A 27905-nucleotide genomic window follows, 5' to 3' on the forward strand; every position below is an offset into this window, starting at 1 on the left:
CAGAGACTCTAGTCTAGGAAAGTTAGTCTAGTGAGGTCGGTCCTAGATTCCTCTTCTCCCCATCTACAGCCTAAGCAAAGCAAGAAGCCTGGGCAGAGACCTGATCTACCTGCCCTGCCTGGTTTCAGGTCTTTGCTGTCATCCTGCCCTCAATTTCCAGAGCTGTCCTCTCTGTCCCAGGTTCCCATTTGCTGGAGTGTGCTGCCACCTAGAGTAAGTAACCTTTTTTCCTTTTCTTTTTTCTTTTGATTGTTGTTGGCTAGGGTTTCTCTGGGTAACCTCAGCTGTCCTAGAACTTCCTCTGTAGCTGGCCTCGAACTCAGAGATCCACTGTGGTGGATCTTCTGAGTGCTGGGATTAAAGGTGTGCACCACCACCCAGTTTGCAGTATCCTTGCTCTTAGTTCTCAAGGCCCTTGCAATGAAGCACGTGAAAATGTCTGCCAGAACCAACCAGGGCACTTGGAAGATGAGTCTGAAGACAGTCAAAAGCTCATCTGAGACATTCCAAAGCCAGAAGCATGGATGGGCCAGGTGCAATGGTCAGCAAGAGCAGGACTCAGATCCTTGATGTGCTGAGCCACACTGGGTGGAAGACAGACTTGCTGTTCTGAGTTCATGGGTGGGCATGACACCTGCAGGGCTGGTAAATGAGTTCATGCTGGCCAGGCCTGGGGAGCTGAGGAGACCCACTTGCCTGGCAGAGAGGGAGGCGGAGCCTAATGAGTCCTGCCCTCCCAGCTCTAGTCAAGGAGCTGAAGGAGCAGCTATGAACTCACTATGGAAACAGAACTGAGAGGACTCTGAGGGGCATCCTTCACAGTAGACACCTCACCAACTACTCAAATGTTCCTAGTCTGGGGTCTCTGTGGGCACCTCCCCATCTCACCTGATATTTAAGGGGTGTTCCCTGGCTGAGTGGTGACCCCTAAAGACCACCTCCTAATCTCCAGAACCTGAGAGCATGACCTTATTGGCTAGAGATGTTTCCCAGGTAGCCAAAAATGCCATCCCCAGTCTCCTCTAAGACACATGGAGAGGAGGAGTCCGGGTGGACTGAGGGCAGACAGCAGTGGCAGGGCCACAGGCTACGGACACTGAAGGTTCTTAGGGCTGGGAGCTGAAAGACCCTCTAAAATATGCAGGGAGAAAGCCCTGCCACATTTGTGGAATTATATGTGTTCTATGCTTCCATACTGGGAAGCCATGTCTAAGGGCAGTCTGGGTGACCACTCCCAGGGGCACACACAGATGCAGCAGCCAGCAATGTTGTTAGGACTGGGGAGTTGTAGACCTTATGACATTATGGATATTTGCACACTGGGACAAGGGAGGAGACTCACTGGTGCTCCTCGATATTGGTGCAATGTGATAGAAGCGCTGCCGGGGGGGGGGGGGGGCTGGAGAGATGGCTCAGTGGTTAAGAGCACTGCCAAAAGGTCCTGAGTTCAATTCCCAGCAACCACATGGTGGCTCACAACCATCTGTAATGGGGTCTGGTGCCCTCTTCTGGCCTGCAGGCATACACACAGACAGAATATTGTATACATAATAAATAAATAAATATAAAAAAAAAAAGCGCTGCCAGGGTCAAGGCCAACACTGAGGCAGGTCTTCCTGGTCTCACACACATAACCTGTGTGAACACAGTGAAGCAGGATTTGGAGGTGTCTGATGTCATTGGCATCCAGCTCATGGTTGCCTCTGTCCTGATATGCCTGGAGAAGCAGCTGGAGGAGCACTCGGCACAGCAAGTCACTGGGCTTCAGCAAAGGCAGGATGAAGGCCCACCCGCTGACTCACGGTCATCCCTTTACCTGATTACATATGCAAAGACCCTTTGCTACCTCTGCATACCTGGGGGCCAGCTTGAGAGCACCTGTCCTGCATCCATCAAACACAGAATGGGCCTGACCAGTGAGTTCATGCTCCTCACTGTCCCTAGCTTCATCCTCAGTGGTGATGCTCAGGGACCAGACCCCTCCCCGACACCACAGCAGAGAAGAGAATGGCTGGCCAGTGGGGTGGAGCTTGTTCCAAGTCTCAGCATGTAATAGCTACAGGAGCCACCTGCTCTCTGCTTCCCAGATGAACATGGGGTTTAGGAGTGTCAGTCCAGTCAGAACTTAAGCAGGTTGAGACTCGAAGGCATCCTGAGGTTTCCTGATCACACCTTGCTGAAGGCAGCAGCTGTCTGTCCTCTAGTACTGGCAAGGCTGGAGTGGACAGGGGAAGTTAGGCCCCAGGAAGTGAGTTAGCTGAGGCACCAGAATGCAATCTGCCCCATACACCACATATTGGGTTGTCACAGACAACATCCGGTCTTCACCTGGGAGAGGAATCAGCAGGGCCAGGCAGTTGGCTGGCAGAGAGGCTCCATCCAGACACCTGAAGTTTACCTGGACTTGGTAGGTATTTGCAGGCCTCATTCTTCAGCCACTGATGTCCAAAAACTCTAGGCTAGTGGTCTGTGCACTAGTGGGCAGTGTTTCCTGCCGGGACTTCAAGGTCCATGTTTGAAAAATGACTCTACATACAGGAAAGCAAGTTAGATGAACCCTAGGGTTCTTGAACACCTGCCAGGGTAGTGCCAGCTGGTGGGTGGCCTTGGAGACAGTCTGGGATGGAAGGACGTTATGTCTACAGAGGAAGGCCTGGAAAGCCTTTACTGGATTGTGTGGGTAGCTGGCAGGAAACCTGGGGGAATGCTGGAGACTTCTGACAGCCTGGCCCCTCTACAGGTCAAGGTCTCAGCAGGTGGGAGCTGGAAGTAGCACCCACTGGGAGCTCAATCCTGGGCCAGAACTCAGTAACCGAACAATTTTGGCTGACCCAACTGAGGCCAGAGCTAGCTCCCCCATAGCATTCCCACTAATCCTCACTAAGAGGCAAATGCAAACCTTAGCAGGATAGCAGCATCCAGTTCCACCCAGGGAAGCACTGGGGCTAGGCATTTCAGTGGGTGAGGGAGACCAGCTAGGCAACAAGATGCTTTAACTTGGGATCTCAGTGGCTGAATGCCATCTTACCCTTCCATGATGAAGGCTCCACACACACACACAGTCACTGCCCTGACACCAGCAGCCTAGGTGAAGTTGAGGCTGTGCAGGAGGAACCTAGAAGGCACAGCCCTTGGCCAGAGGCTTAGATGCCTCATTTGGAATACTTCAGTGATAGCCCTGAGCCTGCTGCCCCAGGTCTACAGGATTGGTTAGTGAATTACAACTTTCTTGGGATCTCTGAGCATTTAGCAGTGGCCAGTTTTGGGCTCCATGCTGTAACCCCTCTTCTCGTAACTCCACAGCGCAGGCAAAAGCATGGAACCTCCAATCACAGGTAGCCCAGCTCCATGACCCAGGGCCAAGCAGGTGGGTCCCCGAGCACCTCCATGTCCACCTCTATTCTGGGTAACCCCACAAGCTGCCCTCCTGCTGTGTCTTCCCACACCAAAGGTTGTACTATCATAGCTCACCTCTGAGAACCATCACAACACTGGGCACCCTCTGTACTTCTGGCCTGCTGGATGTCTGCCAAGGGCACCCACCTCATTCAAAGGGTACAGGAGCCTTGGTGCAAAGTGCTGCACACATGCCAACAGCCCCTTGCCAGCTCTAGGCCTATTGCCCGTGGGTGACAAACTAGGATGCAGAGACAAGGCCAGCACAGAAAGCACCCCTTATTTGCTGCTGTGACACCAGCTGGATTACCAGGCTAACACACCTGGAAATTACCCAAGCACATCATTTTGTGCAGTTACCTGATCTTTTAATGGCACGTGAAATGCAGGATTGTAAGTGAATTTAAATGGCTCAGGTGGAGACTCAGTAAGTAGCCTTTGCTCGGTGACTCCCATCACACTAGGCTGGGAGTAAGGGGCAGTATGTAGGAATTCCATTACAAATGAGGATTCCCTGGAGAATGACACAGGATGAAGAAAGCATGCATCATTGTCAAAGCACCTAATGCATGCCCACCTCCAAGACTGATTCTCCTACTACTTTCTGTGGCTTTGATGAAGCAAAGGACAGAGCAGTCATGCAGGCAGGCCAGGGGGACACTAGACACTAGGGAGAGTAAGCCACTTTATTTTTTTTTTTTTTAAACAGGTTTTCTCTGTGGAATAGCCATGGCTGTCCTGACATCCCTTTGTAGACCAGGTTGGCCTCAAACTCAAGAGATCTGCCTGCCTCTGCCTCCAGAGTGCTAGAATTAAAGGCATGTGCCACCATAACCAGCAGTAAGCCATTTCTGTAACTGAGCACATAAGGTAGGCATCCCAGGGATAAGCTCTTCCCCATTAGGTTCAGTCAGAAAAGGCCACCAAACTGACCTTCTAGCACCTGGGGGTCTGAGGCAGTGAAGGCGTTGCAGGTTAGAGGCAAGAGAGGTCTATAGCAACATGTCAGTCACCCCTCCCCACCAAACTTTTAATAAAAAACAAAAACATCATACAATCCCGTGAGGTACACATCTCTCCTGGATCCTGATTCACAGGACACAGCCTGATTCAGGTGTTTTCTTAAGTTATGTCTTAGACAGGCAGTGATGGTGCACACCTTTAATCCCAGCACTGGGGAGGCAGAGGCAGGTGGATCTCTGAGTTTGTAGGCCAGCCTAGTCTAACATAGTGTAAATTCCAGGCTAGCCAGGGCTACAAAGAGAAATACTGTCTCAAAGAGTAAAACCACAATTCATCTTATTGTATGAATGCGTATGGGCATATAGACTTGTGCACTACATGCCAACAGTGCCCAAAGGCTAGAAAAGGGCATCAGATACCCTGGAATTGGAGTTACAGATGATTGTTAAACAGCATGTGGGTTCTGTGAATTAAACTTTGTTCCTCTGGAAGGGAAGCCAGTGCTCTGCAAAGCTATGGCTCAAGAGCACCCTTGCCCCAATTTCTTAAGCCTTTCCTACAGTAGCAAAATATTCCCAGGGCCCCAGGCTGACCCCACAATCAAACAGCTCCAAGAATTAGTTTTTTACAGCAAAGCTTTTACAGAGCCAAGAGTGAAGTCTGCAGCCACTCAGTGCAGTCCCATCAGGGTGTGGCCCAGCTGTGGGCAGTCAGGAGGGTCAGGTGGGTTGTCAGGAAAACAGTGCTCCTTTCATGTTTCACAACTTTAATAGAATATTCTAACTATTCTGTACAAATTGAAAACACCGTATTCAGTTACAAATGTGTTATCAGGTAAGGCTGAGCACGCTCTACATGGCTGGTCACTGTGGACATGGTTGTCCTGGCTGCCAAAGACCACACACACACGGAAACCCCACACACCAACCACCAACTGGTCACCAAACCCAGGTGTGGCCCTGGTGTGCAAGCTGAAGCTGTGCTCTACAGGCCAGCCATCCCTAGTGAGGGAGGACTTTAGCCTCCCGGCTACAGCCTCGCACACTCTGGAGGCGACAACAATACGTGGTCAGCATGGCACAGGACAGCTAGTGGCAGGAGGCAGCAGGGCTTCCTCCACAGGCCTCACTCCATTTGATGCCATATCCTTCTGGTCAAGTCAGCAACATGGTCTCGTAAATGGGAGGAGGAGGACAGTGAAGTTCAAAGCCCCCCAAGCACAAGTGAATAAATAAGTACAAGGATGAACCAGACAGTTCTGGTCTCAGAGGTGTGTGCCACAACCCACCCAGCCCTGAAACCAAAACTCAAGGGAGGGGGGTGAGGAGAAAAAGAAAAAAGGAAAAAAAACAAAAAACCCACACGCTCTAAGGCGAGCACAGCCTCTTCTATAGTGCTTGGGAGATGACTAGGGTACAGCAGCTGGAGCAGCTTCCCACGAAGTTCAGTGGCTGAAAACCACGAGCCTCTTCAGTAGCGTACACAGAATCACCAGGCTCTGCCAATCCCAGGCACAACCCCAGCCCACCCTACATGGTCTTCAGGCACCAAGGCTGCAGGTGCTACAACTAAATCTCCTATTCTGAACTGCAGCCTAGTCTCCATTGTACAAGTTAAGCAAAGTAAGAAGGGAAGGGGGAGAGGAATCATGCACTTGGAAATGGTTAGATGTCACAGCACTGTCAACAAAATTCTGCTTTGGCAGGGACTGAGGACCCTGCCTGCGGCCTGGGGTCCTGACATCCGTCCACAAGATGGCCCCTCAGGGTCGCTGCTTCTTACTGCTGCTTGCACTCTGCCGGCTGGCTGGGTTCTTTCTGCAAGGAGAATACAAAATTTGAAGAAAATAAAACCCGCAACACTCAGCAAATCTCCCCGTCCCACAAGAACCAATATTCAAGAAGCTTTTCCTTCTTACCAAAAAGATGAATCCGGCAAACAGACTTTAAGAGCTGACATGGAAACAAGTCAACTCCCCAGGAAAAGTTCCAGGAGCCTGCTCTTCTGTTCTAATACAAAGTCTAACTCAGAATGTGCTAGGGGCCACAGACATGAACTGCACAAGAGGCTTTGCTGTTGGTACAGACCACCTTGTCTCTACCAGAAACCTCCTTTCCCAAGGGCAGTTGTGTCCTTGGTATTCATGCAGGGAATGCTGTCCTTCCCAGCGGACTGGTTCTCTCCACGGACAGAGAACATCACCCTAACAGATTCAACTCCAGTAGCTCCCGGTGCAGGAGCAAATAGCCAGGGGCTAACACCTGTGAAGAGCCATGTCCATCGGTCTCACAAAGCAGGTGTCCAAATCATGCCTGTTTTCAATCTAACCTAACACAAAAACTTGGTGCCTTTAAACCGCATTCAGGATCTGGGGAGCTTTGTATGGAGGTCATTGAAAGCCCGAGGATAGACAAGTACTTCAATGTTACCTCAGAGCTGAGACATGTACTAACTCATCTGTTGCCCAGAATCCCAGGGGACTATGACTAGACTAGACTATGACTCACTGTGACTGTGGAGTATGGTGAGAAGTCTGTACTTCCAGGATAAGGCAGGGAAACACCATGTTCTGGTCCAGCCTGACCCACATACTGAGACTCACCGTGTCTCCAAGTAACAAGAGCTGGTGATGTAGCCCACTGTTGGAGCACTTGTCTGGCATGCCGAAGGCCCTAGGTTTTATCTTCAGCACCCATCAAAAATCAATTATTTTTAGACAAGGACTATGTACATAGTCCTGGCTGCCTGCCCTCGAACTCACAGAGATCTGCCTGCCTCAGTCTCTCAAGTGCTTAAAACAAAACAAAACACAAAACAAAACAAAACAAAAAAAAAAGAAACCTTTTTTGTCTTTGAGAACTCATTATGTAGAACAGGATGGCTTTGAACTCAGAGATTCGCCTGCCTCTGGTTGTCAAGTGCTAAGATTAAAGGCAAACACCGCACCACTATGCTGTTATTCTTTTTTTAAAGATTTATTTATTCATTATGTATACAGCATTTTTCCTACATATATGGTGCAGGTCAGAAGAGGGCACTAGATCTTACTACAGATGGTTGTGAGCCATCATGTGGTTGCTGGGAATTGAACTCAGGACCTCTGGAACAGCAGTGTTCTTAACCGCTGAGCCATCTCTCCAGCCCTGTTATTCCTATTTTATTATGTGCATGGGTGTTTTGGCTCCATGTATGTCTGTGTATCACATATGCTCCTAGTGCCAGCAGAAGTCAGAAGAGGGGGTGGTCAGATTCCCTGGGCTAGAGTTATAGACCACTGTTAAGTTGCTCCTAACTGCTTCGCCATCTTTCCAGCCCCAATAAAATAAATTTATTAAAAGCGATTCTGACTATTAGTTGGCATGGCTATGGGGATCTAATAAGTCTACATTGTGTGAACATTTAAGGTTAACACCAGAAGTATTTATGGTATGACATGCCCTACCCCCAGTCTACCTTGAGACACCACACTTCAGAGGCAAAAATATATACACAGTGTCAAAACATGCAAGGGGGAACCTTGGTCTGGTCTGACCTCTACTTTTCTTCAATTAAAAATTTGTGTGTGTGTGTGTGTGTGTTGAGGATAGGCACTGGATACTCTATAACTGGAATCACAGGTGGTTGTTAGCTACTGTGTGGTTGTTGGGAATTGAACCTAGGGCCTCTGTGCAAGAGCAGCCAGTGCTCCCTTTTTAAAATATTTATTTATTTATTATGTATACAATATTCTGTCTGTGTGTATGCTTGCAGGTCAGAAGAGGGCACCAGACCCCATTACAGATGGTTGTGAACCACCATGTGGTTGCTGGGAATTGAACTCAGGACCTTTGGAAGAGCAAGGAATGCTCTTAACCTCTGAGCCATCTCTCCAGCCCCAGCCAGTGCTCTTAACAGCTGAGGCATCCATCTCTCCAGCCTCTGAACTGATTGTGACGAGAGAAACACAGGGGTATACTGAACCTTCCAAGTTGGGACTCCCGTCTCTACCCGTGTCTCAAGAGCCTTGTAAGTCAACAAGAAACCCAAGCCCAGAGATTCTATGCTATTCTCAGTTGTCAACTTGACTACACCTGGAATTAATTCTAACCCAAGCTGTTAGGCACTCCTGTGAGGGATTTTTCTTGATTGGATTATTGAGGTAAGAAGACCCACCTTAATTTAAATACAGGCCACACTTATGTAAAGAACTCTGTCTGCTTGCCCTCACTCTAGCAAATCCATTCCTTCACTGGCATTAGAGTCTACCTCTTTGCAAATCTGACACATGTACAGGATCAGCTGGAGAAAAGCAGCCTTGTGGACTGAACAAGGATCAGATTTTTCAGCTTTCCGATGGGAGACAGCCATTGTTGGAATCAGTTGTTTTTCTAGAAAACCCCAATACAGATGTGACTCAAGCAAGAGCTGTCAGAAGACAGCCAAGGATAGATCTAGAGGCAGTCAACACAGTGGCCAAGGTCACTTACCTACTGACCTAGAGAGCATCAGGGAGGCAAGGTGTCCGAGGCGAGGACAGCAGGGACAGGAAAGAGGAAGGCAAGCGATGCACACACGGGAAGGGGTATGAGCTCCATGGGCTGGGGTACAACTGGGGTCCACTCCCAGCACAGAGGGAAATAAAAAACGCAAATGGAACAAGAGACATTGCAGGTGGAAAACTGGTGGACCCGGAGTGGGTGCCTCCCACCTGCTTCAGAATACAGGCATCCTGTACTGTTACTAAAATGAAGTGCCATTTTTGACCACAAGAACCTAACATTTATATCTTCAATAAAACCAAAAGCGAGGGTGTAAAATCCAAAACACAGACCACAGCAATGTAGGATGACGCTACTAGGGAGCACAACTCTTACTAAGGTGGAAGAGGCCATCAGCAAGGCAAGAGTGATGAGGCAGCAGGCTTAAACAGGGATGCTACAGCTCCAAACCCCACCCCTGCCAGGCAGCAGACAGCAGTCTCCACTGGTGCTCTCACTGAGGCAACAAGATCTGAAGGGGATTTTGCAAATGGGACACTTACTGGCTTTGGCCTGTGACAAAATCAGACACCAAATTGTAACTGTACAGTAATGTCTGCCACATCACAAATCTTAATGACAATATGGCCACTCAAGGCTAGCCTGCATATCAATGGAGGGGAGCTAGTACTTAAAATGCAAAAGTAAGCAAAAACCTTGCCCACCATAGGACATAAGGTGCAGCTGTCAAGAGCACAGTGGATCTGAGAAAGGTTGAGCTGAGACCACTATGCCAGCTGCAAGAAGGAGCAAGGCCCACAACAAAGCTACCTGAAGGTGGATACCTCCCATGGCCTGCTGCTACTATGGCCTTGATAAACGGGTTATCTTTAATACTGCCGTCAACTGCACTTAACTGCTGGAGTAAAGATGGCTCCAGAGTGAGCCCACCAAGGACAACAGGTCGAGGCTCTTTCTGTAGGACTATGTTGTCATTCTGAACAATTCCTTATCAACTGTTGTCTTCACAATGAAAAACAGGGGCCTACCCATGAGATGGGACATGAGATCCTTACGGCCCCTCCCACTCTTCTTCCTTCCTTCTCCTATTGCAGCATTAAAGTGTGAGCACCCACAGGAAGGCCTTGTCACTGGCAAAGGTCTCTCCTCCCTACTAGTTGTCTAAGGGTCAAGGACACTCTCTAGACTATACAGGGAAGAAAAGGTGCCTCGTACCATGTCCACAACTGGTTGTCATCCTCCAACCAATCTTGAAGTGGGGCTTTATAGTCTCCACATTGGCAGGGACTCCCACCAATCTGACCGAATCTTCTGTTCACTCACTTGTCTGCACAATGCCTACTTAAGTGTATAAACCCAGCAGACACTTACACAAATCCAGGGTAACTATAGCCAAAAGGTGTCTGAGTCAGCATAGACATCAGGTAACTCCCCTGCTAGGGCTGTGTGCCCAAAGTGGCTCCTGTGGCCATCCTGCCAGCTGCTGACCCCAGAATCTCTTGTTCGGTCATGAGTGACAATGTCCCTCCCCATCCCCCAAAGTACAACTTTCTGCCTAGCTAACAAAAAACCATCAGGCCCTGAAAACAGGAGCTAAGCCTCACTGGTCTGCTGATTTTACAAATGCATTTAGCTGTGGAGCCCTGTACAAACGCTACTCACAAGGCCAGAGGAATCATAGCTCCTGCACAATGTGACAGACTTCATCTATGACCCAGACAGAAGTCAAAGTAATGCAACGAATCAAGTACAGACAGCAGTTTGGAAGTTAGGTATGAACAGATTCCACCTTACCTAGAAATGCATGAATGATTAACACAAAAATTACACCTAAATGGGGAAAAAAATTGAAAGGAACTGTCAGCATGAAAGAAATGAAATGCACAAAATTATACAGGAAGCATCAGCCACATTCTCATGATACAAAAGGCTTCCACAGTAGGGGCAGGAGCAGCTTCAGCACAGCAGAGCTGCACTCCTTCCCAAGGTTAGAACCTCATTCCCTCTTACAACAAACAACTCCCAGACAACAGTTTCAGTGCAATTTTTGCGTGCAGATTCCAGTAACCCTTCACTTTGGAAGATGCACGTGAAGCCACAGAACCACATCTTTACCCAAGGACAGCAGGACCATCCCTTGGACTGCTCACAACAACAGCTTGCCATTGTGCCCCATTGCCTACACTACTTTTGTAGCTTCTCTCCACACCCAGACAACGTAAGAGGTCGGGTGTCCAAAGAGCTTTTTACTAATCACATGATCACACAGGTGAGAGGCTCTCTTCAAAACCAGGGACATGAGAAGAGACAGAAGGCTCTGCAGGGTGACAAAGGGGAAACGACAAGGAAAAGAAAAGGGAGGAGAGGGGATACACCGGAGGCTAAGTGAGACAAGCACAGCACAAAGGCCAAGGTACACCACGTTGAAGTGTGCATGTGACAAGCTGCCCTGGTTCCTGCTAAGCTAACTGACTGTGAATGTGTGTCTAATCAGTGCCCACAAGGCATGAAACATGCCTCCCCATCCCCAGGCTCACCAGCAGTCTCTGTGACCCAAAGGAGATCCTTAAGGAGAATAGCATTCGTGACTATGTCGGCAGCCCATATCTCATTTCTCCCTCAGGAACCTCCTAGTGGGTGCATGCATTTCCAATAGGACAGCAGCCACAGCACCAAGTCATTGCAATGGCAGATTTTAGCACACACCCCACACAGGGAAAACAAGGACAACAGACAAACACTAGCCAGTTGGAGACGCAAAGCACAGGGACACCAGGCAGGGGTGCATTCCGACAGACCCCACATACTGTCAAACACAAGGCAGTATGACTGCACTAGAGGTGCTCAGGGAATTCTGTCATCAGGTGCCCACAGTCCCTTAACAAGAGTCTCCTGAGGCCACAGAGGAAAACCACAAACTTAACAGATAAAATTGGAAACACAACCTGTTCATTTTTTTGTTTTCTTCAGCCAATTTTCCTGTTCTGTTTTCAATCAATCACTTGCTGAACATTCTCAGTAAGTGTGAATGTAAAGTTCTGACCACAATCTAATGCTCTCTTTATTACAGCGCACAATTCCCGTCAGGTCCTCTGTAGACAAACATGGGTACTTCCTGTTATAGCATTCCTCTAAGGAAGAGCTGGAAGCCATAGGTACATGCTCAAGTCTATAGAGCAGAACACCTCGTTGAATCAGACACCTAATGCTTAAGGCACATGAGGTCTTTCCTCAACTGAAGATTTCTTAAAAAAAATATTTATTTACTTATTATGTATACAATATTCTGTCTGCAGACCAGAAGAGGGCACCTGACCTCATTACAGATGGTTGTGAGCCACCATGTGGTTGCCAGAAATTGAACTCAGGACCTGTGGAAGAGCAGCAATGCTCTTAACAACTGAGCCATCTCTCCAACCCTCAACTGCAGATTTTTTTTGGACATAAGTATTACTAGCATCACTGCCTCAAAATGGTAACAGTTTCAAAAGTCCCACTGTGCAGTACTGGTAGGCTCAGGAAGTCCTCAAACAACTAACCTTGGGGTTAACCTCAGCATCATCCTCCTCTTCTCCCTCCTCATCTCCTTCCAATTCCTGTATTAAAAAGAGACAAAAGTAAAAAGTGACTAGGGATGTGATGTGACCAAAGGGCATCACCTGAACATGTAAAGAGTGACGCACAGCTTATTCTGAACAACTCAAACCAATCTTACCAAAGGAATCAGAGATAGATACTCAGTAGTTAAGCACACTAATTGCCCTCATAAAGGGACTGAATTCAGTCCACAGTACCTATGTTAATAACCACTAGAAATAGAAATCAAATATGATGCCTTCTGCACTAAACAGGAAACGGCAGCACGCAAGTGCACATATACGTATGAGCATATACACATGAGCATAAATAAAAAAATTTTCTTAAAACCTTAGAAAATTATTTCTTTAAAAATAAAGGGGGATGATGACAGATTTAGCTGAATAAATTGATCCAGAGGCTCAGTTTCCTGTGGTTTCTGCTTTTCAAAAGCAAATCACAGTGGAGACCTGCTTTTGGGCTAGTCACTAACAATTACTCTGCATATCTTTTTGTTTTCAGAGATAATTTGGAAACACTTATGAAAACTTAAGATATTGCTTATAAATGCTTACTAAGGTACTTTGGGGGTCGGGTACTTCAAGACAGGGTTTCTCTGAGTAGTTGTCCTTGGCTGTCCTGGAACTCACAAAGATCCTCTTGTCTCTGCCTCACACGAGCTGGGATTAAAGGTGTGTGACACCACCATCCAGCTAAGATACATTTTTATAAGTAACAAGGTCAAAATGAGAACAAGGCCCTTTGACCTCTTAACTTCAAACAAAGATGTCAAAGCCACACAAGGCTGAGGAGAGAACACTGTATTTAACTTCTTCCTTACCTCCTCTTCTCCCTCCTCGCCTTCTTCAAACTGCAGGGGAAAACAGAAACAACTTAAATTTCTAGAACCATGATGTAGCCCCAATACCAAACTTATAAGCACTCTGCTATGCTAAAGGTAGCACGAAGCTTGGTGCTGCTGCTACAGAAGCAGTGATGGCTCGCTCCATCCAGGTGTCCAGGAGGCACATGCTGTTGTTGCAGGCCCAGCTCAGCCCAGCAGAGCAGCACTGTGCTGTATGATGAGGGACTATCCAGTATTGAAAGCTGCTCAAAACAAGAGTTAAGGATGGGGAGGAGTGACGGAGTTGGTGGCTGGAGCATGCTGGATAAGCTCCCTTTCTATCTTCAGACTAAAACAGAGGCAATTAGAACCATTTGGACTCTCAGTTGAGAAAATGCTCCATGAGATGTGCCTAGAGGCATACCAGAGGTATATTTTCTTGATTAACGATCAATGTGGTACCACCCCTAGGCTGGTGGTTCTGGTGTTTTAAGTGAGGCTGAGCAAGTCAGCAGCAATCCTCTATGGTCTCTGCACCAGTTCCTGCCTCCAGGCTCCTTACTTCCTCGGATGATGAACTACAAGCTTTAAGATGAAACAACCCCTTCCTCCCCAAGTTGCTTTTGGTCATGATTTTTCATCAGAGCAACAAATACCCCGACTAAGACTAAGGCTAAACTAAGTAAATCAGCTGCCTAGTTGCATACAGGAATTTGGGTATTTCATACCCCACGGCCCACATACATTGTCATCGTCCTCTATGGCTTCCCCAGTGAAGTAGAGGACAGCCCGTGGCACGATTCGCTCACGGAAAAAGTGCCCAATTTCAAAGTCAGAAGCTAAGGTGAACTCGGAATCTTCATCCTGAGAGGGAAAACCAACACAATAACTCATTTCAGTAAAGACATGCTTAGCACCCTTACCCTGAATCATCTACACTGCTGGATAACAGTCACCACATTCAAAGCCACTTAAAATGACCTTAAAGTCAATGTTCAAATTATACTATGAAACAATATGAAGGCAAAACAAAAGAGCAGATGGGCTGCAGCTTTGTCATTTGTCCACGTTTCAGAGTAGGGACACTGGGGTCTCTAGTGAAGAGTGAAGGACAAGCATGAAAAAAACCAAACATTTCTCCCCAGGCAAAAGGTATACTGACTTCACTTCAACTACAGAAACAGAGCAGGAAGGGATCAGAGTGCCTATTCAGGAAATCTTACCAGAGATTCTCCATCTCCAGAGGCTAGAAAAAGAAAAGACAACACACATTACAATGGCAACCAACGTCTTAACGTCCACACTGAAGGGAACCCAGCTGGCAGACAGTTCTGTCAGACCCCAATGAGGCACCATGGCACCTTGTAAATAATTTTATAAGCCCCATATACTACTTCGGCTAGAGAACGCTGTGGGGTCAAAAAAGTCGAGTGTTTGAAGCATGAGTAGAAAGTAGGTGAACCAGCTGTTCTAGGCTGGCAGTCTGTGAACTGCTGCCATGTAGGCTGACCCTGTGCACTGTACAAATGCTGAATTGTACATGCCTATCTGTTATGGAGGAAAGAATGTGCAGTTGGCTGACAACCCTGCAGAGGGAGTACAGCTGGTCAAGGCTGATTCATCCATGAGGGTCTGTCTACACACAAGATCATCAGAATGGTGCTGACATTCACCAGTCCAAAAGGAGATGTGGGCTTCTTGTCATACATACTTCATGAAGCTAAAGGAACCATCACCTGACAGATGATTTAGATCTTGACTAGCAATGTGCTATTGCTGAGTTAATCCAATCCTCTGTTCAACCTGTGGTGCTAGCACTTCTCACACAGCTCACACCATTTAGTGTCACAGCCTGGCATCATTCATTGTTGCAATGACAGCGTTGGTTGTATGAGCACTTTGCACAAGACTGCTGCCATGTGGGCAAGGCACAGGGTCTGAGGGCTAGAACCCCAACTTCCCAGGGACAAGCACCCCAGCACTTCCCTTTTAGATCAACCCGCCCCCTGCCACCATCCTTCGTTCTTGATCCTGTTATGTGCAGCCTGACGAAAATGCAGACTGGAAACTGAATGGGCTAACATCATGTCTGCGTATCAATCCCACTTTCGCTGATGCTTTAAAAACAGGTAAGAAAATTCCCAAAGAAGCCAACTTCTCCCTCTCTCCCTCTCCCATCTTTCTTCAAGACATGGTCTCACTATGTAGCCCTGGCTGTTCTGGAACTCACTATGTAGATCAGGCAGACCTTGAACTCACAGAAATCCTCCTGTCTCTGCTTCCCAAATGCTGGTAATAAAGGTGTGCAGTGCACCACTATGCTCAGTGAACTGACTCTTGAAGGCTCAAGAATCCTTTTACCTGAGCTCCACAGAGCCAGCCTGGTTCAACACATCAGTGTCCTCCAAAAGGAACTTCCTTACACAGGAAACTTGAGCACTAAGCTTATGGGCATTTTTATTTACAAAAATCAATATACTTTGTATTTTCTCGGTTCAAAGAAATCATAGAAATGGCCATTACAATAGTAACACCCTACTGTCCCATGAGGGGCATTTTAGTAGATAACAGCAGTGAGTTATGGGACAAAACCAAGTCAAGTGCCCAGATCCAGCGAGGGACCCACCTAACATTGCACACATAACTCTGAATGTGCTGACCTTGGCTGCAGGGATGGACATTTATAGCCAATGACGGTCCCTTCATGGAAAATGATGACAAAATCCTGTCCCTTCATACCCATGCTCCAATACTGAAAAAAGGTCTGTCAAAAAACCTTCTCAGAACAGCCAAGAGTGCAATAATTCTTACAAGGCTCAAGGTTTCATCTTCATTGTATAGCTCGAAAACAAAAAGCTTCAGTGTTGCAGTTTTGCTCCCAGCCTTTAAAAACTGTAAATCTATGTACTTGTGTTTATCACATAGAAATTAAATAAATCCCTGTGCTCTATTAAACTGTATAAAACTAAGAAAAAATGAATTCATAGGAAAAAGAAGCTGTACAGGTGATTCTGAAGCTTTGCACTGTGACTGGTTTGAGCCAGGAAAGGTCCTAAAGACTGTACCTGCCTCTTGCCTAGGAAGCTGGCCTGTTCCCCTCCATATGCTCAGGAAAGGGATCTTCTCCTGAGGTGCACACACAATTCCTGAGAAACTAAGCCAACATGAGGGAACAACTTCACATAACACACTGAGCTGACCCTGCCCACCTTTTAGGGGGCTGAAGAAGTTGAAGAAGGACTCATTGGGCACTTGCTTGGTGATGGTTCGCACGGTGCCCCGGCCCTTGTGCTTCTGCTTTTTCTTGATGGTTTTGACTGTGACATTTTTTCCCTTCTTCCAGTCAATTGTACACCTGCAGGACAAGGCATCTGTTATAGACACTTGCTCCCAAGAGAAATCCCACTACTATCCAGGAAGGAGGAACCATAGCCCTGTGGAACTTCTGACACCACTAACCTGGAAACCAAGAAAAATAACCCAAAGCCCAAAGCTTACAAAAGCTAGCTCGGTCCCATCATCCTGGAGTAACCAATGCTCAAAAACCTTACAACTCTGAAATGACAACAGCATTCTCTCCACAGGGATTCTGAAATGTATATTTGGTGAGAGACCCTGCCAAGTGTGTATGATGTTCAAGAGCGCATCACCTGCAATCTCTGAACAAACTGAGGATTACCACACTCACTTGCTATGGGACAATGGTCTTGTACTTTGTAAAGATTTGTCACTTGTACTTTTAATAAAACACTGATTGGCCAGTAGCCAGGCAGGAAGTATAGGTGGGGAAACCAGGCAGGAAGTAGTAGAGGCAGGGCACAAGAACAGGAGAATTCTGGGAAGAAGAAAGCTCAGGTCTACAATCGTTGCCAAGATGCAGAGAAAGCAAGATGAGAACACCTCACTGATAAAGGTACCAAGCCACATGGCTAACAGACAAGAATGGACCAATTTATGAGGTAAAAATTAGTTAATAAAAGTCTGAGCAAATAGGTCAACCAGTTTATAATTAATGTAGATCTCTGTGTGTTTCTTTGAGACTAAATGGCTGCAGGACCAGGCAGGACAGAAATATCTGTCAACACTCAAGTACTCAACTCAGGAGTCAACTAAGTAAATAGGACACGAGGGGCTACTTTCTCACGTCTGGTGGTATCTGAATGATGTCTGCTCAAGAATACATGATAAAGCCAAGCCCTCTCTGATGTAGGAAGTCCTTCTGTATATGTGTTGCTTTATTGGTTAATGAATAAAGAAACTGCTTTGAGCCTATAGCAGGGTATAAAAAAGTTAGGCGGAGAAAACTAAACTGAATGCTGAGAGAAAGAAGGTAGAGTCAATAGAGAAGCCATGTAGCCCCACCAGAGACAGATGCTGGATAGAATCTTGCTGGTAAGCCACAGACACGTGGCAATACACAGATGAATGGAAGTGGGTTAAATTAAGATGTAAGAGTTAGCCACTAAGAAGTTAGAGCTAATAGGCCAAGCAGTGATTTAATTAATAGTTTCTGGGTGATTATTTTGGGAGTCTGGGCAGCCAAGAGCAAGCAAGCAGTCTCCTACAACACCTCTCCCACAAGACAGACTGTCCTCCGGAAAATGTGTTCCCTAGCCCTAATTACTTCAAGCCTTTAAATCAAGTGGGATTTTAATGAAGCCCAAATCATTTAATGACAGTAACATGCTGAGCTGGCTCTTCAACAGTCAATTTCCCAAACTGAGACATACCCATAGGAGTCAAATTTAAGCTGCATCTCTACCAAGTGACCTAGAAACTAAAACTGACAGGCATCAGGTGGCAGATGCAGTTCCAAATTCCAAAGCTGTCACTGGGCTGTGACCTGCATCAAATTTCACCACTTAACAAATATTAATGCTCTTAGAAATTCTGGGGCTTTCCTGGGTACGATGGTGGCACAGCCTTTAATCCAGCACTTGGGATACAGAGGCATGTGGAACTCTAAGCTCAGCCTAGTCTACAAAACAAGTTTGAGGCCAGCCAGAGGTACATGAGACCCTGTCTCAAAAACAATCCAAAAAAAAAAAAAAAACAAAACAAAAAAAAAAAACAAAAAAACCACTTCAAGGTGGGCTAAACAAGAAAAACAGATTTGCTCCCCAGTACCCACATGGCAGCTCACAACCATCTTTAACTCCAATTTCAGAGCATCTGATGCCCTCTTCCAACCTCTGTGAACAAGGCACAAATGTAGTACACAGATACACATACAGACACAACATTCACACACACAAAGTAAAAATAAAAATAAATCTTAAAACTTGGGGCTGAGGACACAATCCAGTGGTAGAGCAATTGGTCTTACGTGTAAAGGTCCTGTGCTAAATCTCCAGTTCCAGAGTGCCACATGATATAAACAAATAAGTCTGGCGGTGGCAGCACCTACCTTTAACCCCAGCATTTGGGAGGCAGACGCAGGAGGATCTCTGTGAATCTGAGGGTTTGAAGCTAGCCTGGTCTTACAGAGTGAGTTCTAGACAGCCAGGAAAGGCTACAGAGAAAAACCTGCCTTGTAAACAACAAAATCCCTTCAATCACAGTGTCTAGAGAATTCAAGGCCCGGGTCCTTTCAAACAGAAAGCACAAGCCTGAAAGTGCATCTGGACTTCAAGACAGACTTTTTAAATATATATGTGTATGTGTGTGTGTGCGCGCAGTGACGCATGTATGTATATGTATATATATTATACATATATATTATTAATTATTGCTGGGTGATAGTGGCATGCCTTTAAATCTCTTTTGAAGCAGAGTATCCTGGATGTGGGGCTCAATGTTTTCTTGACTAAGCTGAAAGCTCACAAGTCCAGCAATCTTTCTTCCCCTGCCCTCTCAAAGCTGGGGTTATAGAATGCCTGGTTTGTTATATGAGCACTAAGTCTGAACTCCTGATTGCATAGCCATCTCTCTAACAACCTAAGACTTTTTTAATTTTTAATATCATTCTCATTTTCTATCTTTTTTCTTTGTTGTACACAGATCTTGCTGTACAGCTTAGACTGACCTTGAACATGCATCCCCTACACCCGAGTCTTCATTTTGAAATTCTAAAAGTATTACTGCTTTTGTTTTAGAAAGACATGTTCTTACCCATCACAGTCCACAATTTCAGGACCTTCGAAAGAAAACGGGTCAGCCTTGTCTGGTTCCGATTTCATCTTGTATGTTTTCGTCAGGACAGGATTGGTGAAGTAGTCGTTGGGTTCAAAGTGAAACTCTAGCACAAAAGACTGAAGCAAAGATGCAGTGTCAGAACTACCTAATGTCTGCAAACAGAACTTAAGGAACCATCTCATGGCTACAGACTTTCCTACTGAAATCGGCACTGGCAGCCCCACCCTTCTCCTCCCTCTCTGCAGGATCCTTCATGGAAGGAGGTGAGAGAGGACAGAGACAAATGCTCCCTTGAAGCTGCACAGTACTCAAGAGAGCACACAGGAGACAATACTTGCAGAAAAATAGGTATACCAAAACCACATGGCAGCAAGAAAAAAAAAAAAAAAAGACAACTCACAAGTATGCAAACAAAAAAAAGTAAGCAAAACTGGGAGTGGTGGCACATGTCTTTAATCCCAGCACTCAAGAGGCAGAGACAGGCAGATCTCTGAGTTCAAGTCCAGCTTGGTCTACAGAGTGAGTTCCAAGACAGGTTCCAAAGCTACACAGAAAAACCGTGTCTGGAAAAAACAACAACAAAAAACAAATGAAAACCAGCCAGTCAAGGTTGGGCATATGCCTGTAATCCCAAGGACTTGGGCAGTAGAGGCAAGAGGGGGCCACAAATTTGAAGCTAGCTTACTCTATATTCTGAGTTAGCCCAGGCTACACAGCAAGACCCTATCTCACAATAATAAAAAGATTTATATGAAAGCAAAAGTATAACAATTGAATTTGGATGAACTGAAAGTAAAAAAACCACAGAGAACCTCAACACTGCCTATTCAGGAAAGACAAGAGCTCAGAGCCTTGGGTAGGAAGGGACCTTCTCCAGCCACTTGAGTTAAGAGGGCAGCCCCTGACCAAGGGAGGCAGCAAGCATCCTAAGTTCCTCCTAACCATGACCCCATCTTCAGAACAACAGCCAAATGTCACCTCTCACAAAGCAAAGACAGATGTGCACGGCTGCCCCTGAAGGACTGTGGATAAAGAATTCCTACCCACACTGGCCTATCTCCATCTGTATACCAGAGCCTGGGGTAAAGATGAAAGGACAGAAGATCTAGGTCCCTCTCAAGATCCTTTGTTTAGCCTCTCATAGCACGTGTGTCTCCAAGACCTGAAACTGAAAGCCACCAGCCAGCCAATCAGTCATGTGTCACTGGAAATCCTGTAGCACTGGAATGGAACCCGCCAACTACAGCAAGACTGACAGGTTACGAACAGTGCTCCTGGGGAGAGGGTCAGACTCAGCACCAGCCCCACACATTCTAGGTTAAGTCCATCTTCCCAGAGGCCAGACCACCTCCCATGTTTTAAGCCATGTTAGGGTAGTTTTCAGTCGTATCTACTAATGGTTATTTTAGGTTAAACCCAGCAGGTCACTCTCCTTAGTACCTAGATTTCTGTACTACTGTTGTTCATGTTTGTTTACGCTCTTCCTAATTCTTCTAAAAAGGGATCTCACTGCTGTGATTCAGGCTAGTCCTGACCATATTCAAGTAATCTACCTCCCTCCCGGGATTATAAACTCATGCCACCACATCCTGCTACCTCCACGTGACACTTGGGAAAAGTATGATATGCTGATCATCTCCACAAAAGAAAATCTAGCAACTAAATTGAAGCCTGACCAGGTGATAACCACAGGCCAGCAGTCACCAGTCTGTATCCAGCTGACTCCTCGGCCTTGGGAAAGGATATGGTCTGTGTTATTAGCCAAAAGTCCAGCTCACACTGCCAACAGTAGCACCAAGAGAAGTCTGATGAGCACACATGCTCAAAGACTGCTAACTCTGAATGACAAGAATCACACCTTTTTGCACCTTAGCCGATCAAGAAGGAGCTTGGTCAGTACTCACCATAGGCTGTCCAGGGTCTGAAAACTTGACTTTAATATCTTGCAGGTGTTTCAAAATTGGTTCATCATATTCCTAAAAGAGAGAGAACCTTGAACAACAGCCCACAACTCATGGCAGTCATAGTTGTAAGTGTCCTAGATGTTGGGCAACTGTCCCTATTGGAATTCTGTCTTTGTCCAGTATTGACTTCTAGAAAGCAATGCACATCTGTTCATTATGTATCTCTGGTGGCAGTAACAACATGCCAAGAATCAGCTGCCACCTGATTCTAGAGTGGCACCATTGCTACCTCCAATGCTGGCTGTAAGAAAGCCCCATGTTCTCCTGCTACTACTTGACACTAAAGTTGGCACAGTGTCACCAAGATTTCTGGCATCTGAGATGACAAGGCAAAAGGCTTGGTGGTAAAGAGATGGCTCAAGTTTGTTGTGGGGCTTCCTGCACAATATCCACTAGTGACAATAAATATCCCAAATCTCATATGCCACTTCTATAAAGATCACAGATTATGTCGAAGCCTAACATACAGGAGCTAACGACTTGCTTGGCTCTATGCTTTCACAATGACTATTGCTTACACCTGTACTGTACAGACCTGTGCTGTATAGTACAAGTCTAAGCAATAGTCACTGTGAAAGCATGAGAAAAAGCTAAAGGAATGAAAAGACTTGGATCCTCAAAATGACAAACACTTGTGAAAGGTGTAGATTATTAATTTTTTACTGAGATTGGCATTGAATAAAGCTCTAGGAATTAAGCCCACTAAAGGTTACCTTCCCAATTTTAAGTTCTTTTGACATAACAGGATAAAACCAAACCAGCAAGGGGAGGTCATTTAGTACTTATTTAAAAGAAGAAAAAAAATCCAAAGACAGTTCTGGAAGCAGGCTACACCAAAAGGAGTCACATCTCTGAGGCTGACAGACGGAGCATGGAGCTCTCCACTGATAATGCCTCACACTATGCACCCGATCTGAATACCTAGCAGCCTATCACCCATCTAACTGGCACAAATGAGAACTAATATGGAGGTAACAATCTCCCCCAGCTCCCTGTTTTCACACAGGAATAATCTGAACAAGGTCTTAGGTGTAGTGCTGGACTTTGCAGGAGACTGCCTCTCAAGCTTGGTGTGAACAGAATTGTCAGCTTGCCAAGAACTGCAAAAGAGAAAGCAGTCTCTCCAGCAAAGACTACTCCCCTAGGGATCAGCCCCCAAGAAGAGACCTTTCATCCTCCTAAAAGGACCTCCCAGCACCCAAGTAAGCAAGTAAGGCGAGTCCCTCAACATACTGCAGGAGTTGTGTATCACCCCAATCTTTTCCCACTCGTACCCACCAGGCAGAAGTCCCTCACCTGCACCAGCTCACTAAGCATATCTACGTTTCTGAAGATGGTGAACCAGAACTCAGGGATGCCTTTGGGGGTCAGCTCTTCTGCTGTTGCTGCTTCTTTCTCAGCTATAACTACTTTATTCTTCATATCTCCCTACAAAAGAGTCAAAACACAAAAGTCACTGAAAACACAAATTTACACACAGCTCAGTCTTACTGAAAGACATTATTTCAGGGTCTATCACACATTTCCTTTTCCCTCTGTGTGTCTCCAAACGACAGAGTTGGAAAGGGCATTCATGGCACTATGTACACATGTAATTTCACAATGAAATGTCCTATCAAGGGGAGAAAAAGGAAAAGGTGGCAAACTGTCAGACTTGTGAAAGAATGTCCAGTCTGTCTTGGTGAGCTTCCTGTCATCATACAATGAACACTACAATAGCTTCGAGCAGACACACACATGGGAGTCATATCCATATGATTACTATAAGGGTGGAGAATGCCCTAGTTCAAGCCAGGAGTGGTAGTACACACCTATTATCGCAACACCTGAGAGACAGAGGCATGAGGACTACCATAAATTTGAGAGCAACCTTGTCTACAGATCAAGTTCCAGTCAGCCAAGGCTTTATAATGAGAGCCTGTCACAAACAAACCCCAAGAAAACCTGTTTGCTGCAGCAGCATTGTAATCAGAAAACTATTCAGTAATTTGGGCATGCAGCTCCCAGGAGAAAGAGCACGTAAGTACTGGGTAAACACCAGCATTGTGACCACAAAGGCCACATAGCACCATGGAAGAGAGACTTGTTTGTAACATAGCCTCAGGAAGAAAGTCAATCAAAGGAAGTTGAACCAAGTGAATTCTGATTGCTTGTTACAACAGTCTATGATGGAGCAAAATGAAGAGACTGTTAAACCACCAAAATGGGCTTTTCATGGGTCATACGGAGCAAACTAATACAGAACCACAGCTATGCTGTGTGGTAGCATATGCCATCTCAGAGTTTGAGGTCAGCCTGATATACACAGTGAGTTCCATGTCAGGCAGGGATACAAAACAAAAACAAAAAAAAGCCATATAGCCACAAAAATTAAACATATTTCAAATAGATCCCTAAGAAAGAATTCTAGTAAACCAAAGCTACCTATTATCTAACCACAAAATTACGCTGACAGGGGCTTGGGTGTGACTCAGATATGGAGAACCTGCATTTTGCTTATAAACCTCTGTGTTACATCCCTAGTACCTTTAAAAAAGCAACAAACCAGGACAGAAGTTAAAATTAACTTTGCACCATGCTGGAACTTTACATGGCATTTGAATGAGACTGTCACAGAAAATGAATGCAAAATCATGATGCTGGTCACTCACCTACCTGCTGGTCTAGAGACAGAGTGAAGCTGAGTAGCCTGAAGTCTCCAGATGGTCCCCATCCACGTGTGTCTACTCCCTAGTAAGGGGGAACATGTACAGTTCTCACCAGTGCTAACTTCTACCTCCTCTGGGCTCAGACTTTCACTGGTGCTACAGTTAAGTTTTGTTCTAGAGACAGGGTCTCACTATGTAGACCAGGCTGGCCTGGAACTCAGATATTAATCTGCCTATCTCTCTAGTGCTGGGATCAGAAGCATGTTCAATCATGTCTGGCTCTACAAGCAATTTTTGCCTGCCTAACCATTGAGAAAGGTCCGCAACTCACTTATGATAACCAACAGCACTGTCTCAGACTTCAGAGTGTCACCAAGGAACCATGCACCCAGTGAAAGAGAAGGGAACAACTGCAGGACTGCTCTACAAAGCTTTGCTGAGAGAAACAATGAGTAGAAGAACAAGGCCTTGAATTCACCTTCCAATACCACAAAAGTAACTAGGATTAAACATTCCACAGCAGAAACTCACAGCCAACTTGTCTTCTTCCTCATTCTCACTGTGCCACGCTGACTCTGCATCCGTGGGCTCCACGTCACCAGTGATGAATTCTCTTCTCTGCATTAAAAGCCAAGAGTCCATCAGCACTTTAGGCTCTCTGCAAACTCAAAAGCTAAGATATTTACACAGGACTCTGAAAGGTACTGTGTCTCACACCACAGGAACGACCACATGAGGCAAACACATCAATGATACACACCTTGTCAAAGAGAGGTTGGTACAAGGCTGCATACTTCCTCTCCAGGTCATGAACTTCCTCGTAGAACTTGGCTTCTATGTGCGCACATCTCACCTGGAGCTGCTTCAGAGCATTAATTCTCCTTTTGACGGCTTTGGGTAAACTACAAGACAACGGGAAATAAAGCACTGAGTGCCAGCAAACAACCAGCAAATAAACAGACACCCTGACTATAAAGAGCTGCTAAAACCCTACATGCAAACAAGCCTAGACTGTCAAACCAGGTGGTACACGCCTTTAATTCCAGCAGAAGCAGGTGGATCTCTGTAAGCTCGAGGCCAGCCAGGTCTATTTAAGTTCCAGGATAGCCAGGGATACATAGAAAGACTCTGTAAAATATTGAGGGGGTGGGGAGAGGGAAGGAAAGAGAGAGGGAAGGAGAGGGAAAGGGGGGAGGGGAGGGGAGGGAAGGAGGAAGGGAAGAAGGGAGCAAGGGAGGGAGGGACTAAGGAAGCCAGAAAAGACACAAACTGCCAGATGGAAAAACAGGGTCATCTCATATCAAAAGCAGAAATAGGGGATCAGTTTGTAAAACTGCTCTTTTGTCCCAACCTAACTGGTGATGAAAACAGACCAAAGGAAGCTGGGTACACTTGCAATCCCACCAAGTAGAAGGCCACAGCAGTTAAGAGTAGCAGGAGTTATTCTGGGCTACACAGAGACCAAGGAGGAAGAGTGTAGTCACAGGTAAAGCACTAACCTAACATGCAGATGGTCCTTGTTCAATTTCCAGGAAAACACACACACACAGAGAGAAGGGAGCTGGGCATGATATCATGTACCTCTAATCTTAAGTCAATGTAGAAGGTCAGTTATTTAAGGCTAGGCTTGGCTACTAATGAATCCAAGGCCAGCCTGGGCTACAAGAGATTCATTCTGTCTCTAAAAGAAACAAAGACTGGGGCTGGAGAGATGGCGCAACATTTATGAGTATTTGCTGCTTTTACAGAAGACCCAAGTTCAATCCCTAGCACCCATGTTGAATGGCTTACCCACCTAAAACTGCACCTCTTGGAAGATCTGATGCCTATAGCCTCCAATGGGCACCTGCAGTCAAATGTCTGTGCATACATATGTATTCATAATTTAAAATAAAGAAAACCCACCAAAGAGATGGCCAAGTGGGTGAAGGCTTGCTGCCAAGCATAATGAATGACCTGAATTAAGATCCTAAGAATCACAAGATGGAAGGAGAAAATCGAGTCCTTCAAACTGTCCTCTAACCTCTCCATGTACACAACAGGATGAAATAATAGACAGCAAAAGCCAAATCACAGACAAGGACCAGACACAGGCAAGCTGACAGGCACACGGGCCCTGATTTTGGTTATCTAAAACTACATGGACACATGAAGTCTACAGACACCCACATACAATTTCCTCTAATCACACCTGCTAAGAGTTTCTTTGCCTGTTCCAGATTTTGTTTGTATGAACACTCCTAAAATCAAAAGAAAAAAAACATGCCAGACAGTGGTGGCGCATGCCTTTAATCCCAGCACATAGGAGGCAAAGGCAGGTAGTTCTTAAGTTCTGAGGCAAGTCTGGTCTAGAGTGAGTTCGAGGAAACCCAGGGCTACACAGAGAAATCATGCCTCGAAAAACCAATAAAAAACAAATAAAAAGAAAAAAATTTAACTTTATAAAATTACTTAAAATCCCCCAAAATAGCGCCCCTAGGTTAAAACTTGTTCACAGAAAATCTGAATGCAGAGTCCATATAAACACCCAGTGCTGGCCCAAACACCATTCAAGGCCAACCAACACAGATGTGAGGCTGTGCTCACAAGCTGTCACAACCCTGTGCTTTCCTAGTGAGCAAATGCCACTCCATATGCACACTTACAATAGCCAGAAAACCAGACATCATTCTCAGCTCCTTGACTCCATCCTCACTACACCTACTCTACAAAACAACAACTACATATAAGGTACCTGTGCATTAGAGGCTGGACTCAACCCAGCATAAGAGAAGCAAAACAGGACAAAAACAAGCTGTATCCACTAATTAAAGCCAGAAAGGCCTCTAAATGGACACAAGGAAATGTGCAGTGTCTCCTCCAGTTGTAGCAACTATGCCTCAGAATCTGAGATGGCTCATCTCTTCTAGAAGGCAGACAGGGAAGCCCTGAGAAGTGCTGCCCAGAGTAGGCATCTCATTTCTACTGTACAGCAAGGCCACAACATGGACCTCCTAACAACGGTAAAGGTGTAGGTGTCCTGCAGTTAGCCAATACTCCACCAGCACAAGCTTATTAGCTCAGTTCTCTACAATCCACAAGGTGGCACTGTGCATCACCAAGTAGACAAGATGAGCTAGCTGATCCTGAGAAATGAAAACCATACTTGTTCCTACTCTGAGGCATGGATGTTTGTTCTGTTGCTTGACATCTCACTGGCAATGTACTCACGTTTCTATGTAGCTAGAAGGAGTGTGAGAGACGTTGTCGAGACGTTCCTGCAAAGCTGCCAGCACTTGTGGGTTCTGCATCACCTGGTCTGTGAGCTTTTCTATGAGTTGGAAAGACACCAGAGTTATTCAGCAGCCAAGAACCCAAACACCAACATGGATCTCAGGCTTGTCACCCTACCTACTCAAGAGGCCGAGCAGGGAAATGCCATGCCAAGCAAGACTTTATCTTAAAATAAAAAACCACAAGAGAACCAGGGCTATAACTCAATAGTAGAATGCTTACCTGGCACATGAAGCCCTGGGGCTAAATTAATCCACCACAAATGTGTTTTAAAAGTACACATTCTCAGCCAGATGTAGTAGCACATGCCTTTAATCCCAGCAATCGGGAGAGGCAGGTGGATCTTCGAATTTGAGGCCAGCCTGGTCTACAAGTGAGTTCCAGGACAGCCAAGACTACACAGTCCCCACTCCCAGCTCAGATACAGATTTTTTTTTTCATTCTATCATCATTATGTGTATGTGCTCAATCAGACATGCAATGTGCATAAGAACAGGTGTACATGCTCCAGAGCCTGTGTGTGGAAGTCAGGGGGTCACTTTTGGGAATTGGTTCTTGCCTCCCACAGTGGATTCTTGGGACTAAACCTCAGGGTGCCAGGTCTGCACAAAGAGCAATACTACAAGCT

General features: G+C 46.0%; 1 protein-coding gene and 1 non-coding gene across 3 annotated transcripts in view; both read right to left on the reverse strand.

The window, feature by feature from the left end:
- Positions 1–5108: 5108 nt before the first annotated feature.
- Nap1l4 (nucleosome assembly protein 1 like 4) overlaps positions 5109–27905 on the reverse strand; it is a 34275-nt gene continuing 11478 nt past the window's right edge. Inside the window, exons 4-16 of one of the 2 annotated variants that reach the window (XM_038337377.1) lie at positions 27215–27314; positions 24765–24906; positions 24536–24622; positions 22653–22784; positions 21297–21368; positions 19369–19508; positions 16467–16612; positions 14481–14503; positions 14002–14121; positions 13255–13284; positions 12377–12433; positions 10632–10667; positions 5109–6176 (exon numbers count right to left, since the gene is read on the reverse strand). In XM_038337377.1, coding sequence (XP_038193305.1) covers positions 10662–10667; positions 12377–12433; positions 13255–13284; positions 14002–14121; positions 14481–14503; positions 16467–16612; positions 19369–19508; positions 21297–21368; positions 22653–22784; positions 24536–24622; positions 24765–24906; positions 27215–27314 — 1055 coding nt within the window. In that variant the 3' untranslated portion in view covers positions 5109–6176; positions 10632–10661. The remainder of the gene's footprint in view (positions 6177–10631; positions 10668–12376; positions 12434–13254; positions 13285–14001; positions 14122–14480; positions 14504–16466; positions 16613–19368; positions 19509–21296; positions 21369–22652; positions 22785–24535; positions 24623–24764; positions 24907–27214; positions 27315–27905) is intronic. The other variant, XM_038337367.1, reaches the window with a different exon arrangement.
- Positions 20540–20666, reverse strand: LOC119806106. The gene has a single exon (XR_005284137.1). It is a non-coding gene; the product is annotated as a small nucleolar RNA SNORA54 (small nucleolar RNA).

This window comes from Arvicola amphibius, chromosome 1 (assembly GCF_903992535.2).
Source record: "Arvicola amphibius chromosome 1, mArvAmp1.2, whole genome shotgun sequence".
NCBI classification, from domain to species: domain Eukaryota; kingdom Metazoa; phylum Chordata; class Mammalia; order Rodentia; family Cricetidae; genus Arvicola; species Arvicola amphibius.